The following is a 21,109-nucleotide window of genomic DNA, read 5'->3' as shown; positions in this document are numbered from 1 at the left end:
CTTTCTCATTAAATTTAAATTATGCCTGAGCATGGACCAAGACTACAGGCCCATTTGGTTGTCTCTTGGTGGTAGAATCAGTAAATTAACATAAATTCTCAACCTCTTTTAATTCAGGACAACATGGTCGTTCTTCTTGCAACTGTTTCAAATGTGAGCAAATTGCTAATATTTTTGTATATTACATATATATTACATATATATATTATTATATTTATTTTTTGATTAGTATTGCGGAAAAACCCGCGAACCACTGACGTGTCGAGGGAGCACTTATCAAGTTTTGTTTTAGTCATAAAATGAAAGAAACATGTTTTGAAGCCGATCTTAACCTTGGGCGGTTTAAATTGCATTTCTTATTAAGACGCTTCGTGACAGAGCGGGCGACATCCTAGCATCGTCTTTCCATATGTGTCTCGGAGGGTTGCCGATGTTGAAACTTGCAGGGTCATATGTCAACCTGTACGTACGCTATTGGTGAATTTTCAATATTAAACAGCTGCAGGAAATAGAATACTATATTTTGAATATTTGCTGTTTTATTTGTCAATTTTTTTAGTGGAGCCTACATTTCATTGCTGTTCAATAAAAAACATTTGGACATTACTGTATGTCTACCGTGTCTGCTCAAGAAGAACTAACCTTTAAACAGTTTGAGACAACTCACTGACAGCCGCAGAATTAAAATAAAAAGGTTACCCATATTGTTTTCTTTATTTGACCTTTATCTGGACAGCTAGTAATCCTCACTTGAAAAGAATGTTACTGTCTCTTTGGCCAGGTCAGGACCCCACAGGCCACAAATGGACAAAAAGCCGAAAAGTGAACAGATGGCAATGCAGGCAGAAGTGGGCAGTCGTCCCTGAAGGAAGCCGATCAGGCATTGTCACAGGAATGATGAAGTAAACAATGACACAATCCATCAACTAAGCTGTCAAATGACCAATTATTTCCTCAAAATCCAATATAGGCTCTCGTTCACTGCCCGGGGATGACACTATTCTGTTGTTCCTTGGGACAGTAATGATGGCAGGAATGCGTTTTTGTTGATAGAAATTGTGGATTGAAACATTTTGTGAGCTGGGAATGTAGTTTGCAGTTTTTAAATGGCCAATCCAAACAGCAAAGTTTTATGTAGGATTAATTAATATTACATACCTACTGTTCACAAGATTTGGTATATCACAGTACGATGCTGTGGAGTTTTTAAATCTATCAAATCAAGATAAATGACCAAAATATATGCATTATATATATATGCATTCTATATATATATATATATATATATATATATATATATATATGTATTTTTTTTTTACACATGCTCGGGGACTGACATAATACTTTATAAATGTATCGCGTAACGTAATCAGGATACAAAAAAACCCTGTAACTTTATTCTATAACCAATGCAGGAAAAATGTAATCAGATTACAGGTATATTCAATAAAAAATTATTCTGTTGCAGGATCACATTTTTAATGTGGAGAGAGAGAGTCGTTGGCCAATCAGATAAAGGAAGCATGGATGGATGGCACTTGTCATGCATCCAGAACCCCAAAAAAGGAAAAATGGTAATATGTGGGTGCGGAAGGGTGGATGTCACGATCTGACTTTTCTTTTTAGGGCAGCACAGTAGCAGCGGCCCTGATATATGTACTTTATGTTGATCCTCTTTTTACATGTTTCAAACATAAATATATATTTTTTTAACAAACGGTAAGGCACACAAAAAAGCATTTCCAATATCTCGACAATTACACTATATGCATGATTTTTTTCCAACAGACCCGATAAATAATTGATTGGTTCATTCTCTCTTGCCAACCTTGTTTAATTATTCCAATCGGTTTTTTCCCCCTAGTTTAATAACTGGGTCTGTTTCATATGCATTTCCCCAAACTTCAACACAGCATGACACGTGAGGCAATACAAGAGTACAAATTAAAATATGAAGGGCGTTGATAAACTTTTCTGCAGTCTCATTTTCCTGCATCCTTCTATATGGATTGCACACACACCCCCAAACATCTGTGCTGATTCAAAATCAAACAAAACGAAACATCTGCTGCGCATCGAATGCACAAAATGAAAACGGTCTTTTCTTGCAATTTGAAGGGAATGAACAGACTATTTTTGTCGCATGCGCCTCCACCTGAGGATCATCCACAGCACGGGTTCCGCGCCGCATTTTGGTCCATGCCATGCGTCGCCTTCCCTCCCACCAACCTTAGCAACAGAGTGAACATGGCGGCGTCCAGCAACGCAGAACAATCACCACAACTATCGAGGCCGTTAAAGATCCCCAAAACCGAGGTGCCATCCCCAGAATCGGAGGATTTAAGCGACAGTAACCAGTACCACTCCGGTCCCTCCACGCCCAACCGCTTCTCGCCGTTGAACGTGGGCTCCGGGGCCGCTGCTCGGACGGCGGCCTCATCCTCCAACAACTACACTGCTTGTCGGGGTATGTCGTGGACCCCTTCCGAAACGAACGCCCTCATCGCGGTGTGGGGGAACGAGAGGCTGACGGAGGCCAAGATGCAGCAGTTGGAAGTGGCGGGTACCATGTTTACCGGTAAGGCCCCCGGACCTGCCATGTACGAGCGGGTGTCCAGAGCCTTGTCGGAGTTGGGCTACGAGAGGACCCCGTCTCAGTGCCGGGAGAGGATGAAGGTACACGGGATTATTATGGAGACACTCCATCCATCGAAATACCTGTGCGTTCATATTGTGATTTTGTCGGTTGATATAATATTTAATATTTCGTTCCCGTGAACTGAGACTGCTACTTTAATTACGGCCCCCACTGCTTATTTTAATTAACCTGTGTTGACGGTTTCACATGACGTCACACGTACTTCCGGGTAGCCCCACTAGTAAACAAAAAGGGTGAATAGTTTGAATGATGATTTTGGCTTTTTAATCTAATGCCGTGGTTTGGAATGCTGGACATAGTTTACATAACATTTTGATGGGTAAATTGCTTAAAATAAAAGGTGTTGTCGTATAATTACATTAAACTGGCATTATCTGACAGACCATCCTATTTGTCATGCAATGACAGTGAGATCTATGTCCCACTGAGCAAAAAAGTGGTCTCTCCTTGAGGCCACTTTTGTCCTGTCTTGCGGAAATCAAAGTTTGGATGTCACTTAATTTCTTGAATCTCAGCGAAAAGAAGACAAAATTTATGGTGTTCGGTCCCAGTGGCCCCTGCTGACTTGGGCCCCCTGGCATCTTATCTATAGCCAACCGTCTCAAACTTGGGTTTTTAAATTGGACAGTGACTTTAAACTAGATCGGCATATAAGTGCTGTTGTTCGATCTAGCTTCTTTCATCTCAGGCAGCTGACTCAGCAGCACTTAGAAACACTCATCCATGGCTTTGTTTTATCTAGGCAAGATGACTGTAATGCACTTTATTTTGGACTCTGCCAGTCCTCCCTCAAGCGCATCCAACTGGTCCAACTGGTCTTTTAACTGGCGCTCAGAAGACGGAGCACGTAACCCTAATTTTGGCTTCTCTTCACTGGCTCCCATTACTGTATATTTGCTAAAGGTAGTTATAAAGACCAAATTCCATTAAAAGTCATTTTCATGCTTGAAGCTTCACTTTTGCACATCCAATTTACAATACAATACAGCTTAATTAATATAGCGCATTTACAACAGCGGGAGCTGTAACAAAGCACTTTCCCTATGATGTTATAAAATAAATTAGCAGGAAATTAGAACACTAATGAAAACACTTAAACACATATACAGTAGATACCGATACCGAGATAAGAATGAAAACGCAAAATGTTAGTTTCGAGTGTTTCTCTGCCTATTTCTGACTGACTACTCGTGAAAAATCCATCAGTTCCCAAAAAGAGTATTTGCAATTTTTCAGACCTGCAATATCCTAAAGTGCCACAAGATGGTAGCCCTGTTTGGGGGTGTCAATAACACACACTTCTTTCCCGATATTTCCTACGCAATCCCCAGGGGATTACTGTTCTAACTTCAAGATTTCTCCTACCTCATATAGACACTTCGCCGTTGCTACAGTCGTGTGAAGGAGCATGGCATCGGCAAGAGAAAGAGCAGCTACACTATAGAGCAACTGGAGAAGGTGTTTGGTCAGGGAGGCTGGGATTCCCAGACCTGTGCGCCGGTGCTGATCAACAGCAGTGGACTCTACCAGGAGATGGAGTCTGATGGCAGCACGTTGGAAGACTTCTCACAGGAGGACTGGTGCAACCAGGTGCTAGATTCGGCTTTCCAGGAGGGAGACATGGACGCTGGTAGGTATTTGGCCAGGTAGGGACATAAGAATAGTATAATCGTGAATTTCAATTTCAGTGCTTTTTGTTTTTTTTCTGCAGAAGAAATGCATATGCCAAAAAGCAGAGCGCTTCAGATTCAAGCAGAGCTCTCAGAACAAATCCAGTAAGGCATTTTTTTAGATTATTAGAGTGTGTTCTAAAGTTGTGAAGTTATTTCAGGAAGTTTACTATCAACAGAAATAATTCAGGTGTAGTGGTCAGTTAAATAGAACCCATATTCTACATGGTCATGTTTTTGGGCCCCATTCTACCCGATTTAGCCACTAGGTGGTGCTAAAGAAATCAAAAATGAATGATGATGCGGCTCCGTTTTCAATACAGCGGCCCAACCATGAATAACGAATTTCTGCACATAATTTGCACTCAAATCAAATCAACCATTATTTATCAAATTAAATACTAAGCCTCCTAATTTAAAATTTTCTTTTTTTGCAGAAAAAAGGACATGATGCAGATGCTGGTACGCATCCTAGAGTCGGTGCAGCTCAAATGGGAACACTTTCAGACCTGGACGGAGTTTTCACGCCTGCACCTCTCGAACAAGCTCGCCATCTTCGGCATTGGCTATGACACTCGTTGGCGAGAAGATGTGCGATATCATTACGCCGAGTTAAGTTCACAGGTACCACTGGGAAAGAGACTTCGGGAATTCTTCAATCCAGAGAAGCCTGAGGGCAAAACCATTATGACTAAGGTTCAAAAGATGAACTGGAAGAACGTCTACTACAAATTCCTGGACATTACCATCAGTGAAGCGCGCTGCCTCGAGCTGCACATGGAGGTGGACTGGCTCCCGGTGTCCCTGACAAGGGAAGCAGGATGTAGCATGTCCACATCCCACTACCTCCTACCTGGGGATATCCCCAAGACATATGGACTCTACGCTATCGGTTATGAGGCGGCGTCATCAGGTCGGACGTCTCCCCAAAGTGATATTCAGAACTGTAGCTTACCTCAATGCGAGTCCGAGAATTGGGCACAAAGTCAGATTGACGGAGAAGGAGCCGGGAATAGTGACGGCACTGGGACTAAAGTCACTTACTGCTACCTTGGCATTGCTGAAGACAGGACCATTCAACAGTGTCTCTCGCAGAATTTTCAGATTTCCGCAAAACACTACTTCCAAAGTGAGCCCTCCTTGGTGACTCATTTTTTGCAAGAGAACTGCCGCAGCTGCGTCTTAAATGATCCAGTGGGCGGTCGAGGCTTAGCTAGATGTTTACCCATTTACATCAAATTTATAGAGGTGGATCTGGACTTCCTGTCTGCAGGTTCCTTAGTGGAGTGCCTGGAAACTGCTATCGGGTATTCTTTGAAGTACAACAATAATGGACCATTTTAATCGGTCACGTTTTGGGACGTCTGTTTAGAAATGAGTGGATGCTACACTAAGCAAAGGTGACCAGTTACATTGTGATTGAGCTTTAAGACTCAAATGAACACTCCATAATATGGTTAAACCTTTTGAAATCTGAACGTTGGAAACGCTGTAACTCTTATTTATTTCACTTTTTTAAAATTTACACAAAGAGTGCGTTACTTGTTTTGTCACAATCAATGTGGGGCGATTATGAAAATGGCTACTTAAGTATGCATCGGTCTGCCTCAGTAGAATTAGCAGCGAGGTAAAAAGGGGACCGTAACAAATATCAAATTATTCTTGCTAAAACTACCTTTAAACGGACTAATGAACTGTGAGGCCTTAATTAAAACCATTTATGTGTTTCTTTGAAACTACAACAACTCCTAACAGAATAATCTATGTACCTCCCCTCACTTCCACATTTCCTCCTTCTCATATAAATCAGCCACAGAGAGGTTAATCCTTTTGATATGTTGAAGTGGTCATAGGTGGGGATGTACTCATGAATTTTGGTGCCAATCGATCACCGTTTTTTTGGACGTTTTAAACAATGAAAGTACAATTATTTCCAATAGAGAGTTTGTAATCGGTCCGTGAAGCGATTCTTGTAGTACCATGTGGCGGGCGGAAGGGGGTGCGGCCATATTTCTCATTGAAAGTAGGTGTTTTTCAAGTTGTCACCTATTTTCTAATTTCTCTAAAAGGAATGGATGAAAAATAAAATAATTTCAGTTTCCTGATCAAAAAAATATACAAACTGAGCTTGTTAGTGAAAAATGGGGCATCTTGTCTGGACCGATAATTTGAAGTGTGTCTGTGTGAATGGTTGTTAGTTTCTGTTTCCTGTGAGCATGACTGGGGAATAGCATAGGGCAGCCGTCCACAACCTTTTTTTTCTTGGTCCAACTGATATTTTGAAGCCTGGCAACTATCTGTTGTGGGCGGGAGTGGTCATTTTGGGAGCACTCAAAACATTTTTTATTTTATATATATTTTTTTTTTTAAATAGTGTGGCCTGGCACCTTGCCGGTCCGTGGACCTGTGGTTGTGGACCAAGGGGCTTAGCGTGTACCCCGCTTCCCACTTAGCTCATCAATGATGAAAAAGCACTAGAAAATGGATGGCTGTAATGCGATGTTATCCGGCCTCACTGCAAAGTCCAACCTCAAGTATACAGCGTCTTGAGGATCTGTAAAATTGGGTAATCTGTTTTCACACCGGGTGACTCCAGAACCTGAAAAGTCAACCCTAGGTCATGTAGCGTTGAAGAAAATAATCCCGGAATTTATGTGCAATGTGCCAGCCAAGGACTGTGCTGGGTAGATTCAAAGAAAGGGAAAACATACAGGTTTATTCTCTTCTCTTTATCTGCATACAAATAAACTTACTGTATATACAGTATAGATATTAAATCTATCTTATATTGAAATTAACTTATATAAATAAATATATATATATACACATTATATATGTGCATTCCAGCTTTTGAAAACTTGCGCTGTTTATCTGTTTTGGTCTGCAGTGCCAGTCGACAATGTTTTCTATTTTATTGGCTGACGCCTTGTTCTTGATTGTTGTCATGTGTAGGTCACTGTCATTGTTCAAAACAATAAATGGGGCACTCACATTTATTTGCCACACAGTGACTGTGGGCGTGTCTGATTGTGAACACACTCGCCTTGATTGGCTGCTGCACTTAGGGCGGGTATACAGTGTATCGGGAAATTATTTGCAGTGCTTAACATTTTCCCACCATTTCTGCCACCTAATCCGAAAATTCATTACATTCATCTTTTGCTCAAAGCACAACATTTAGCTGACCTGACGTGATTTGGAAAGGCCCAAAGCAATGATTAAGTTAAAGGAGTTGAGAGTCGACAGATATGATGGGAAGCTGACCCAAAGAACACGTCTAAGATAGCAAAGGAGTGACTTCAGGACAATTATATTCCAGCCAGAGCACTGACTTGAAAGCAACTATTCATGCCTGGATAGATCTGAAAGTGGTTGTGCGTCAAATACAGTCCAATTATTCAAAATTAAATGCAATTTTAGATCTGGATAATTATTTTCTCATCGTGGAACATTGGAGGTTGTAGTGTTCACAAACAACCACAGGGTGGCAGGCAAGAGCTATCATTTAAAAAAGAATAAGTTATCTTACTGAAATGACTCAATTGGGTATATGCACAGATGTATATACTGCATTATTATATTATCATTATATTATTATTATTATAAGGGTGTTGCCATTTATTTTATCCCATTGGCTGATAGGCGTCAAACAAAAAGCCTGTAGCTCCCATGATGCCACATTCACTCGCGGCGGGAATTTCAAAGAACAAAGAGGTTAGTAACAAATTCCTCTGCCTTTTAACTTTTTTTTTTCAAGTTTTGGGACGTTAACCTACAGAGAGAGAGAAATTGAAGTATGGTAATTTTTACATATCTTTACAAGGCTTTATGGCTTATTTCTTTTAACAAATGTATTAATTCATCCACCCTATAAATTCCACGGCAGACAAACTTAACAGGGTGGAAGAAAAGATAAGACAGGATATGTATATAAATTGTGGTATATATATATATAGTCAAATGTTATTTTAACTGTCCATGTAATTGAACAAACATCTGCGCTAGCAATCACACCCAAGGCCAATTTAAGAGTGTTCAATCAACCTGCCATGCATGTTTTTGGAATGTGGGAGGAAACCGGAGTACCCGGAGAAAACCCACACAGGCACGGGGGAGAACATGCAAACTCCACGCAGGAAGGCCGGAGCCGGGATCGCGTGTGGCAATATTTGTCCTCAAGTAGTATGCAGTGTGTTCCGACGGCATTAAGTGTGTGTTAGTGACATAAGAGTGTTTCTTTGATTCTTTGAATCTTATTTGCTTTGAAATAAAGCGCCGCCTACTTCTTCCCACTGACAGACTAGGTTGTGTGAGAAACACTACGTCAATTCTACAGCGGAGTAACAGCTCTACCAATCATTTGTTGTCGGTAGGTAGAGATTTATTTATTTTTTTTACATACATTTTTTATGTGTGTAATAAGCTAATGATGCATGATTAGTGTTAGTATAATTTCCCTTCCTTAAAATATTTGGTTTATCTTCAAAGCCAGTTTCCCTGGATTTGCTCAAAAGAATAACCCTTATTCACCTTTTTATAATTGAGCAATCCTCCTGCATTAGCATCACCTCTGTTGCCAAGGCAACAGGGTAACCTTAGAAAAATGAAATAAAAGCAATCTGACCACTTCTGCGACCACAGGTCTGTTCATATTTTTCATTGGCTGGGGGTAGGGAGCTCACCTGGGAATTCATGGCAAGCTAAGCGGAGCCCAGTTTGAATCATTGCTTTTAGGCCCACACTTCGTACACACGATAGAATAGGATTTCGAATGGAACATACTGTTGAATAGCTCCTGCTATAACAATGTAAATCTATTTAATTATTCAGCAAAAATGTAAAAAAGTTTGAGGAACTTTTCACATAAAAATTGTAACATAAAAAATAACTATAAGTGTAAATCTATCAAGTGCTACAGCTGTACATTGTTCTTCAAGTGTTCCAATGCAACACATAGTATATATACAGCCTTTGTCACTGGCTGGCAGGAGTGTAATAAAGACAAAACAATTAAAGTGTATTTTTGACTATATTATTCAGACATTTATTTGGGATGTCTTGCACATTTTTATGCCACTTCACTCACTCACTCACTCACAGAGGAATAACTGCGCTATCAACTGTGTTTTCAGTACAAAGGCTTCCTTTGAGTAACTTATGAGGCTTATTTTATTTTGAAAACGGAAGTTCTTCAATTATTTGCGGCACGCACCTGACACTGGCTCAAACTGTGGTTGAGCTACTCTCTCTCTCCTCTCTTTCTCTCTGTGTCTCTCTCTCCCTCTCTCTCTCTCTCCCCCTCCCCTGTCTCTCTCTCTCTCTCTCTCTCACCCCCCCTCTCTCGCTCTCCCACTGTAAAGAACACGCCGATGACAAGTTGTAGAGTTTGTCGTTCCTACAACTGTGAGAGGAGTCTAGCGCACGACACGGGCAGTCACAATTTAGGCGGACTCCCGAGTGCTGAAGCTGCTTATCGACTTTTCACTTTTCGTTTCTTTTTTTTTTTTTTTTTTTTAACTTGACTCTTCTTGCACTTTTCCTTACAGTCGGGGGAGAATATTTGCTAGTTGGAGGTGGCTCAAGTGGCTTCCGTTTTCCTCACCTGAAGTGTCCCTTAACCTGAACCAGCCGACACCTTGCTGGGAGACGAGAGAAGCACCTGGAGTGCTGTCCCGAGGCCAAGAAAATTAAATTAAAAAAAAATCGAGAGCGTGTGAGAGGGAGAACGAGAGAGACTCTGCCTGAAGGACTGTGACACACTCCCAAGTTGAAACTGTGGCTACGTGAAACATGGAGGTCGATGGTACTTCGTGGAAACCGATTGTGCTGGCATTTACCTGCCTGTGGGGGTTGTCAGGTAAGCAAAATGCTCATTTTATTTTCATTGGTTTAAAACCCATTAAATTGCAGGTGCTAGGATGATTCAAACGTAATTCCAAACAGTCCCTGAGAAAAATACCATAACATTTTTTTGCTCTATACCAATGAAGACGTTATTTATTTATTCTGCGAATAATATTCCCATGTAGGAACAATAAATAAATAAAACTCTATTTCACAAAGGTGTCAGGAAATTTTTGCTGGGCATCCCAGAGGATGAAGAGGTGTATTTTTGGTGAAAACACCTGTTTTTATTTCTCAGGATTCAGAAGGGGGGGAAAGTGTGTTATACATGATTATGTCTTCCAGGGAAGAATAATCCCTTTATAGCTTCTGCAACATTGGCTCATCCGCCACTCTCTCGAGCAACGTATTAAAAACTCCTACTTTCCCTGATAACTATACAGTACACGCAGCCTACTTCCCGCTTGTCATCTTTCCGATTTAGAAAAATTGGGACGTGGTACAGATGCTCAAGCTTTTTTTTCAAATGTTTTATAGAACGACAAGCCATCAATTATTCATTTTGGTCAAAATCTGAAGAGCGCTGTCTGAGAAAATGATCATTTACACAATACAGGAAATCGTTTGTCATGATATATCTTTGACATTATTTCTCTGAATTTCCATGGTTACAGTAGCAGAACGGTACAAGTTGTGTTGTTTTTCCATAGACGGCATGACAAGGTCATTTCAAAGATTTTGCTGCTGTTTTAACAACATTAATAATCCAATGCTAGGTGTTGGTTTGCTCATAATCATGTCATTATGAAATGCTATATATATATATATATATTTTTTTTTTAGGGGGGGGGTTATCATTGACATCCAATTCTCATGCGGGATAACTAGGACGCTCATTGTGCTTGAGCATGTATTAGTTTCAACTTTCAAGAGACAAGCCGGTGACTCTCATCTTGCTTGTGAGACAGAAAAGCTATCGGGCGCATCACATTTCCCTTGAATTTTCTCTTGGCTGCGTCAAGCCACTGTGTTCATTTATACTCTGTTGCCAAAACAATCTCATGAGCTGACATCAGTAATCTCAGGCTGGCTTGCCCCTCCCCCTGATGGAGGGAGCCGTAGTACCTGAAAATGCTACCTGACAACTATTCCCGCCATGATGATTCCATTAGATAAATCACCTCCTGGCTATTTGCAGGTACAATTTACTCCGGGATTACTCCGGCCATTTACCAGCATGTCGTGATTCAGGGTCATAGCACAACAGGACATTGGAGTCGCGCTAGCTGACCTTGACAATCAGTTGTCGTGCAGGTGTGTCCTGAACACAGTCAGGGGTCAGGATCCACGGAGGAAACCGTAATGAATAGCAGCCTTTGGTCACAGGAAGGCTCAGTGCTCCTTAAGTCCTTGTTGTTGACGTGTGCGGTATAGCAGGAAGTGAGCAAACGTCCTGCAACATACAAGATAAGACCTCAGTTTGTGTTGCAGAAATCTGAAAATGTTGCTGGTTGGTTGACGAGTGCGACACAACATTCAGCATAACATATATTTGTTTCTTCTTTGTTAAACATTACTAGTCAAAACCTTTTTTTTTGTTATCATTTAGGAAATCAAGCATGGGAAAACCTTTATTAAATGGATATCAAATACTGGGAGACTCGATTAAAATGAAGTAAGCAGAGGTCACATTATTTTATTTGACACGTTTTTCTTTCTTTTGGGGGTCATTCAGTGCCTTGCTCAACGGCCCCTCAACAGTAGCCATGATGCAGACTAACTTCTGCATATATTTGCGGTCGGTGACTGCTAGCAACATGCGGTCAGAGTAGGCAAGTGAGGCAGTGCTGTCTCCTGCTGGCCGATCTCTGCATGTGAAGAGTAAAAAAAAAAAAAAAAAGTCTGATCAAGTCTGATACTCAAGAGCCTCTATCCTGCCTGTTTTAGATGTCTCCCTCCACCAACATGATTCAAATGATCAGCCAGTTTTGCAGAAGCCTTCACACAATCACAATCCTGATCATTTGAACCAGATGTGGCGCAAGAGGGAAACATCTAAAACAAGCTCCATAGGGGCTACAATAAAGTGTAATTGCACCTCCACTCCAGTAGTTGGCAGTGGCGCTCTCCTTGCCCATTGTGCACAGTGAGTATTTACTCTATCGTGTAGGTTTGTTTTACAACGAAAATATTATTTATAGTTGTGGCGGAGAGTGGGTGGTGTTGGGGGGGGGGCGCAAATTGTTTTCTTCTTGCTAAGGGGGCGTAACAGACAATAACTGAGAAGCACTGCTCGAACAATGTATTCACGCCTTACCAGCTGATCAACTAGTACTTTTATGATTCTATTCCGGACACACCATGTGGCAAAAGAACATCTTCATTTGATTTCCAGGTGGGTCCCACAAATGGACTTTACTTATTTAACAAGGTCAATCCACACAAGCTTCAAAGGCTCCATTGGGATGAGGAGGGCAAAGCTACGTTCCCACTGCAGATTTTCTGTGGCAAACCTCAGTGAATTAGTAGCGCAAGTGAGGGGGTTGCAAGTTATTTTTAGCTTTATGTATTATTCTAAACACACTTGTAGGACACTGATCCCTCACCCGTTCTAACTTAAAACGCCTACTTGTCATGCTTTCATATTCACGACAAGTGGGGAAAAACATCTGGTTTCACGGTTTCGAATGGTTCAATATATTGTGTGTCCCTCGAGGCTACCACAAGAAAGGTCATGGAATAGAGTTTGTCCAACTTAGGACTCCGGCCTTATCGCTAATTGCCTATTTCTTGGAATAATACTAAATGGATGTGTAGCAGAGCCCATTTCCACTTTGAGCTGGGATTATGGCTGTTTGAAGCCTGCGAGTCCGCATGTGTGTCCCCAGCAACTGGTGCAATTTTGATTTGAGAAAGGATTGTGGGATTTATTGTTACATCCGTAATGACACGGAAATACAACAGTGCACTTTTTCCCTCCCCGTGGGCCAGTTTACTGCTTCAAAATGAACTCACGTGCCAGTCTCTTTTGTAATCCTTTGTATTTATACTCATCAGCGCTGTGCATAAGGCCAAGGAGAACAAGAACCTGCAGGGAGATTAGTGCAGGTTCATCCTCACAGGCACATTCTTCAGCAGTTCAAAATATTTCTAAATCCTCTTTATATTGCCTTTTATTGCAATTATCTTGGTCTTAAACACCTTACTCTAATTTTATCACCTTAATTAAAGTCTCACTTGCTGGATTAATGATGTAATTATAATAAATGGGGCAGTATTAGCACAAGCCTTCTAAATAAGATTTTAAGCATTTTCAGAGCAACTGTACAACTTACACTCCGGTTAAATCAAGCAATAACATACTTTAGGTGTATATTTGATTCACAAAATTTGGTGGGTTGTGGTTTTTGATGACTGTCCCTATGCTGGGACATCCCATCTCCATCCATAGAGCCAGAAGGAAGAAAAAAAAAAGCTTCTTTTTCGGGGTCATGAGAAAGTTACGACTTGACTTTCCCATCACTCTTAAAGGCGCACACACTTCCTATCTTCTTTTTTGGAGCGCTCTCGCTGTCCTTCTGTTTGTTGATACTATGATACGTGCAAAATCTGGTTAGATATCAGCAAGAACATTTTTTTTTGTCCATTGTTGAATTATTTCCTGGAAAGTGTTGTTATTTTTCCAAAATATTATATTAATAAAAGATTCTGTCTATAGCCCCAATAAAACAAATGCACACAATTTTACAGAAAATACATCTTGAGCCAAAGTTATAGTATTGAACTGCTGCTGGATTGCGATTTTGTGGCGACGTCTACTAAAAATGACGTGACTGCATGAACAAATTACTGTAACCACATTTGTCAAATGCTCGACAATAATTAGACAGTATCCCTCTCACAAAGCTGTTGTTGCTTTATTAAATACGATATGCTTTTTTTTTTTTTTTTTTGCTCAATGCGCACAGAAAATGGTCGAGTGAGCAAATGATCCAAGCTGCCTCTGTGCCTTGGACAGATGTTGCAAAGACAAGTCAACAACAACTGCCACCTTACATCCCTTCAACCTGTCCGTCAGAAAAAGTTAATAAAGCCAGTGACAGACGGGAATTGAGGGCACGGGCTTAGACAAGATAGGCTGTGTTCAATTACTCTTACTTGAGGTATTTAGGTGGGGGGGGGGTGCGGGGTTGAGAGCCTGATGCACTTATGACATCAGGCACATTGACATATAATCCTGGATTCCTTCTTCGGAAGTTTTAGGCCAGCTCATTAGAATCATTGTCATAGTGTCATAAAGTATTTTGTTTTTATAGCAGTTTTCGGGGTTTGTGTCACATATTACCTAACGATGTGATAATACGATTTACAGTGATCGTGATAATATAATGGGCAAGCCACGTCAACATTACATTACGATAACCGTAAACCAAGAAGGGGAATGCTTCTATAATTGGTGTTCTTGCACAAACCAATAAATTTAATACAACATATTTATCTTACAATGTGATACGTTCGATTAATAATTTTGTGCAAATACTGTGTTGAAAATGGAAGATTTTTCCACAAATTCAAAGCAAATGGGTAAGCTAAGCATTTGCCTAAAACCCGTCAAAAAAAAAAAAAAAATTGAGACTAGACTATATTATTAAAAGCAGATTCTTCAATACTAGTGATCATCATTGCTATACACATTAACTTTATTTTCTCATTGGCCAGGTCTAATCATAGAGGTATGTACTGTAGTGCTAATCTCGACGGGAATTTAAGCTATCAAATATGGTTCCTTGCCTGTTAAATGTAAACGATAAATTGCATAGGAATGAAACGGTGAGCACAAGCCGCAACATAATACATGTAGCGCAGACATCAAATGAACATGAGCAGTATATAGGAATCTAATTAAGCGGCCTAGTATAACCTAGACATTGTGTGTGAGGTGATTCCGGCAGCAGGCAACAATGTGGAACAAGTCATTATAACCAGGCTATTAAGCAAAAGCCGTTGGGGCATTTGAGCTCTACTGGTGAGTTCACTGACGCCGAACTAGAAAAGAAACACTTTCAGACAAAATGTTTTAAATTGTAATCTACTGATTACAACATAGAATAAAGAAGGAAAAAAAATAAATCAGTAATTTATAATGATAATGGATTTGTTAAATTATCATAGTAACATGAGCCTTTTTTCTCACGACTTTTAACATGCCTCATCAATTTGTTTTTCTGTTTGAGTGTTTTTTTTTTTAACTTTAATCTGGAACTGGGAGCACATAAATTTGTATTTTGAATGAGTGTGGAATTAAAGTGGAGATGGTGTTCAGTGGTATGTTGGCAATAATTGAAAGCAGTCTCTATTAAAAAAATAAAATAAAAGGGATCGAGACGAAAAAAAAATGTTGGATGTGATTGTTTCTGTCGTAAAAAGTGTACCAAACTTTAATTTAAAGTTTGTCCCCTAAATTGACAATAGGATTACTTGTAATAATATGTATTGTAAATTTTGAGGCACCAGATAAGTCTTCATTAAATATAAAACATGAACATGGTATTGTAATTTATTTATATGGAGACGCTCTCAGATTTGGGAATGAATCTCTTAAGACCATGCTGCACAAGGACATTCACGTTCCCTTGAGAGGAAGTCTTTTAGAGGGACTGCCTTGTTCTTTCCGTCACAGAAATTCTACGTCAAACACATTGGCCTTGAATGAGAACAAGAACATGCAATATAATTAGTCAGTGCACAACCTGATATATTAGAGACCTTTTTATAAAGCTGTCATTTAAAAAAAAAAAATAAATAAATAAATAAAAATAAAAAAAAAATAAATATATATATATATTAGGGCTGTCAAAATTAAAGCATTAACTTTGGACATTATTTTTTTTAACTCTGTTTATTATTTTAACTCAGTTAACTCAGTTTGAGTTACTTCAAAAAATAATTTGCATACTTTGCAAATATTATACCATATTAGCTGTACATCTTGAGCATATCATCACAGAACAAAGCCATGCTTGTGGGCAGTTTTGAAGAAAAATGCCTGTAAAGATGTTGCTGTTTGGATGGTATTCAGGAAGCAAAGAAAGCTATGACAACAGTCTTTGAATTCAATTTACTTTATGGTTTGTCATTTTGAATTAATGCCAATATATTATTCAAGTAGAAACCTGTTACAAGCTTCACAAAAAAAAAAAAAAAAGTTGAAAAATGTGATTAATCGCAATTGATCATGGAAATGAATGTGTGTTCATTCACAGGGGCTATGTTTTTTAACATAAAATGCCAATTTCTTGCAAGCAGAACAACACCAGTTGCCTCAAGGGACTACTAACTGATGAATTCTCAAATTTCCAGAACCATTACTTTCCCCTCAAAAAAAGAAGAAAAAAAAAAAAAGAAAAAAAGTTGGTTGAGCCATCAGCATTACATTGTCACTGAGAGCGTCAAAAGTTTTGCGTGGCAGTTGGGGGAAGCAAGGCAACTTAAAGGAGTATTTAATATTAAAAAAAACTAAAAGACAAACCAGGCACTGGGAAAAACTAAAATATCAACGCACAAAACAAGAATCAAAGTTTCAAAGCAAACACCAGCAAAATAACTGAAACATGCTAAGGAACAAAACTTGACCAGCGACTCTGTCACAAACATTGACCGAACAAGAACTGAACGCAAACAGGGAACTAAATACCAAGAAATTAACGAAACAACGAGGAACACTTGGACAAGACACAATGAGTTGGAGGGAGCTGATTGGCTAACACCAGGGAGTGGCCCGACGAGCGCGGATGGACGCAATAAGCTAAACGAGAAAGACAAGACAAAGGAACACAAGGCAAAAATCTAAACCAACGAAAGCGATTATGACAGAGAGAACGATATTTTAACGCTTTAATTAAGAAAAAAAAAAAAAATAAACCCTTATGGGGACTGAGCTCCTTATTGATTTGTGAAAAAATCTGAACTTCACCAAATTTAGACAATTTCTTTTGTAGTAATCATATCCTCCTGACGTAATTTTTTTTATTTTATTTATATTTGTAAATAAAGCTTCACTTGAGTTTTTCCTGCCTAAACCTTGCCTCGCATTTGGGTTAGCGCGCATATTTATTATATTTTAATTATTAGTCATTACCCCTCACCACCTTTCTTTTAAGATTCTTTCACACACACACACACACACACAACAGTTTCTTTGTCTTTTATCAGTATGATTACCTTCCTCCCCTTCCTGTCCCTCCGTGTGCTGCTCTTTTCCTTTTTTCTTGGCAGCTTCTCCTCCTCCTCGTGCTCATCTCCATCCAATCTCCCCTGAGGGCTGCAGCTCCAGCATCTCATCAGCCTCAGTGTCTCAGGTCAGCCGTGAGGGTTAGAGCGCAAGGATTTTTGTTGCACTCGCATTGGACTGTTTTTATTTTTTTTATTCCACCTTCCACTTCCTAAATCATCAAATATGAATTACGGTATTTGTTGTGAGCGCAGGAATATTTTGACATCATATTTTATATTTTACCATGTAAATGACTCGGTTTAACTTTTAATTATTTTCGATTAACCCCCACCCTCGCCCCTCCTCTTCTCTCGTCAATGGTCCTTTTCTCGCTGGGTGGTCTATGTAATTAATTACATGCCCTTAGCTATTTTTCAGTCATACACAATTACACTCTGAGGAGGGAGAGCTCAGGTGATGTCATTATTGCCAAAAATGGTTCCGAGGTGCAGATCCCCCAAGTGTCGTCATTAACTCATATACAGATAAACTGTCCATTCTGTCTTTGTGTACTCTTTTTTTCATCTCTCTCCCCACACACAATCCTCATTATGGTGGATATGTTGCAATGTGACCTTACAAAATTGAATTTTCAATTTTTGGCAATTAAAACTCATTCATTACCAGCCCAGGTAAAACGAATGCACTTTTTGACTTCTATACCCGTCAATGGCAGTGAATGAGTTTTAATGTAGGGGCCCAAACTGAGATTTTCCTCACACTTTAATTACAAAGCAGGCCATTCAAAGTGAGAACAGGCTTCACACGCAGTAAATCCCTTCACAAGTGCTATTGCCGATATTTTCTTTTATTCTGCGACTATATTGGGAAACACATGGTCCTCCTGTCGCTTGCTTAACAATCAAATAAGTTTCCTTGAATCTGTGAGTCTCTCAACTCCGGTGTATTTATATTGTGTCCGTAACAATTGGACATATACTGGCGTAATTGCAAGGCAGGAAAGTGCACAACACAGGAAATAACGACTAAAATAGAGTTCTTTGTGCCGTGTTGACGTCACCTCTACTGTTCGCAGTGTGGCAGGAAAAAAAAGAAAAAAAAAAAAAAACAACTAGCACTTTGCTCTTCTCCATCACTCTTGTGCGTGAGTGCAGAACGACTATACATCCACTGTGAAAGTAGAGGCACATAAAGCCCTTATAATCTTTCCTTGTGCATGTGTGAAGTGATGGAAGTCTCTCAACTGAATGCTAAACAGGATCTATCAGGATTACATTTAGGTTTGAACTTCAGCAGCTTGCTGACTGTTACAGATTTGGGAATTTGGAATAAGGCTTGCCACCTGAAGCTCAAAATGAAGGATTTCGTCAGCATTTCTGAGAGCCCAGTCACCAGAGAAAATTTCTTTGCTTTTGCAGTAACGTCTTGTACATCAATGACATGTAGGGAGGTTTATTGCACTGAGATTAATTTACGAGCCAAACGGCGAATTGTATTTGGCATTACATTAGGAGCCTTAATCAGTTTTTATGATAAATGCTGCCTCTGTTTGTCAAGATTCATGAAGAGGAAAAATGAACTGAAAAGGAAGAGGGTCATCTCATAATGCGACCAAAGAAGGTTGTTTTATTTTTTTTTTTGTGAGAACTAAGCAATATTTAAAGGTCAAGTCAACCCCAAATTTTTCTTTCCAAGAATATGTTCTATGCAGGCCCACTAGACATAACATTCTGATTTGTTTACGGAATAATGAGTTAAGCAGCAAAATCCACCCATTTTTAGCCGTCTTGTGGCACGGCCATTTTTTTTTTTTTTTTACTTTAAATAAATATGACAGTAACGTATGAGAGAAGAGAGTGCGACAGAACAATAGTCAGTATATCCTAAACCACCACAGCTGTCTACCTCATGCGGCCATTTTGGCATTAATCAATTACAAACCTAATTTTGTTGAAAAAAAACCCCAAACAATTATGCTATTATATGTTTTGTAACATTTAGCTTGAGTGGAATGATTATGCCCAACGAGGGGCTGTTTAGTTTTCCTCACAGTGAAGCATCATCATTGATCTTTTAAACATTCATTAGTGACCGGTCACTGCTCTCACTGATTTTTTTTTTTTAACCTTCCATTGACGGGGTCCATTAACCTCAGATGCTGAATCTAATTAGTGCTCCCTTTTTGTGCTGTTTTTTCGACACTATGGACTTTTTTTTTTTTTAATTCCTAATGACAATTGGCGCTCCATTAGCAAGGCAATTGACCATTTAGTCCTCTTATTTTTGTACGATGTGGAAATCCTCATTATTATTTACTGAAACATACAGTAGATGTGACTCAGATGAAGAAAAGCATCAAATCGGCAAAGGATGAGTTGGTTGTAGTAGTCTAGTGCTTACAGGGGGGGGGGGGGTAGGGCACACTCACATGCACTTCTGCACATACACACGTGCACACAAAAGCCCTTTTAAGTATCTCCATCACGCTGTCATATGAAATGAAAATCCTCATTTCAATGCAACATGTTTTTGGTCTGTGTTGGAGGCCCGGCGCTACAGTCACTTTATTGTCCTTTACTCTGCTTTACGTACACCCCCTTTACCGTTTCCATGACATTCCCGCCAATTCTCTCCCAAGGGAACACTTTAATCATGATGGCAGATTCATATATCCTTCTGTCTCCTCGACTTGGTGCACAAGCACACACGCTCACCCATTCCCTCATTTTCACACAGATCCCCTGGGAGGACGAAAGGCAAGCTCCGTCTGAGGCGTAATCGCGCTCACGAGTCATTCCCCAGAAGGAAAATTCAAACAAATTCCGATTCAGTTTAATGAATGTTCATGCTGAGTGAAACCACATCTTCTTTTCCGACTGACACTGCCTGCTGGTGACATCGCAGCAGTTTGCAGGAACTGCCACTTTCCTAAAGCCCCAATTTGTCATTCATCACGCTTACGGTGCCTTTTCCAACCATCCGTCCATTATCTGATCCGCTTTTCCTCACTAGCCACAACCTAGTGATGGGTAAATGAAGCTTCAAATCTGCTTCATGAACCACTTGTAGTATTTTTGGACTCCAGTAGATGGCATTCTCTGTTCAAAATTGGGCTGAAAGCACACTGACTTGTCATTTTTTAAACCCTTTATTTAAACCAACAGTGCCATCTACAGGACACAAAAATACAACAACTGGTTCATGAAGCAAATTTGAAGCTTCATTTCCCCATCACTAGCCATCAGGAATTCTGCGGTCTACTTCATCGCTCACCTGTCTTGGGCCCCCAACCCGACCTGCTTTTCCCCCCCCCGCCCCCCCTTTACATTTTTTCACAATGGGTGAGGAGTTAGCTACAGCGGTGCTGCCACCTAATGGCGGGAAAACAATTCGCCCCCAACCTTGAAAACGCAGAAAAACAGTTTGACGAAATCATTCGTCATCAGCATTGGGCATGACTTTTTGGTTGACGAATTAATTTGTCGGCGGCAACGAATGAGTTCATAACTTTCATCTCTTATCTCGTAGCACAAGCATTGTCTTCAAAAAGAAAAGCGATCAAGGAAAAATATTTTAGCAAGCCACATGGCGAAACTGTCGGGGCAATTTAGTAGACTGGTGTAAAAATGGGCGGAACTTCATTGTTGTGCCGCTGTAAGTCTTTTCAACCGTTTTTGGGGAGATTGTTGGACTTCTCGGGGC

The 21,109-nt window shown here is 40.0% G+C and overlaps 2 protein-coding genes across 2 annotated transcripts in view; both read left to right on the top strand.

Moving 5' to 3' along the window:
* Positions 1 to 2,169: 2,169 nt before the first annotated feature.
* On the top strand, positions 2,170 to 5,858 carry msantd2 (Myb/SANT DNA binding domain containing 2). The gene is made up of 4 exons (XM_088278791.1): positions 2,170 to 2,676; positions 4,034 to 4,289; positions 4,371 to 4,434; positions 4,767 to 5,858. The coding sequence occupies exons 1-4, from the start codon at positions 2,200 to 2,202 to the stop codon at positions 5,671 to 5,673; spliced, it is 1,704 nt and encodes a 567-aa protein (XP_088134917.1). The 5' UTR covers positions 2,170 to 2,199; the 3' UTR covers positions 5,674 to 5,858.
* A 3,851-nt stretch (positions 5,859 to 9,709) lies between these two features.
* Positions 9,710 to 21,109, top strand: part of esama (endothelial cell adhesion molecule a) — a 32,367-nt gene continuing 20,967 nt past the window's right edge. The window contains exon 1 of the mRNA XM_088280376.1: positions 9,710 to 10,186. Coding sequence (XP_088136502.1) covers positions 10,120 to 10,186 — 67 coding nt within the window. The 5' untranslated portion in view covers positions 9,710 to 10,119. The remainder of the gene's footprint in view (positions 10,187 to 21,109) is intronic.

The sequence above is a fragment of the Idiotropiscis lumnitzeri genome, chromosome 17 (assembly GCF_059441095.1).
Source record: "Idiotropiscis lumnitzeri isolate Australia: NSW breed Sydney's pygmy pipehorse chromosome 17, RoL_Ilum_1.0, whole genome shotgun sequence".
Classification (NCBI taxonomy): domain Eukaryota; kingdom Metazoa; phylum Chordata; class Actinopteri; order Syngnathiformes; family Syngnathidae; genus Idiotropiscis; species Idiotropiscis lumnitzeri.
Note: the sequence above shows the minus strand (reverse complement) of the source record. Positions and strands in the feature narration are given on the sequence as shown.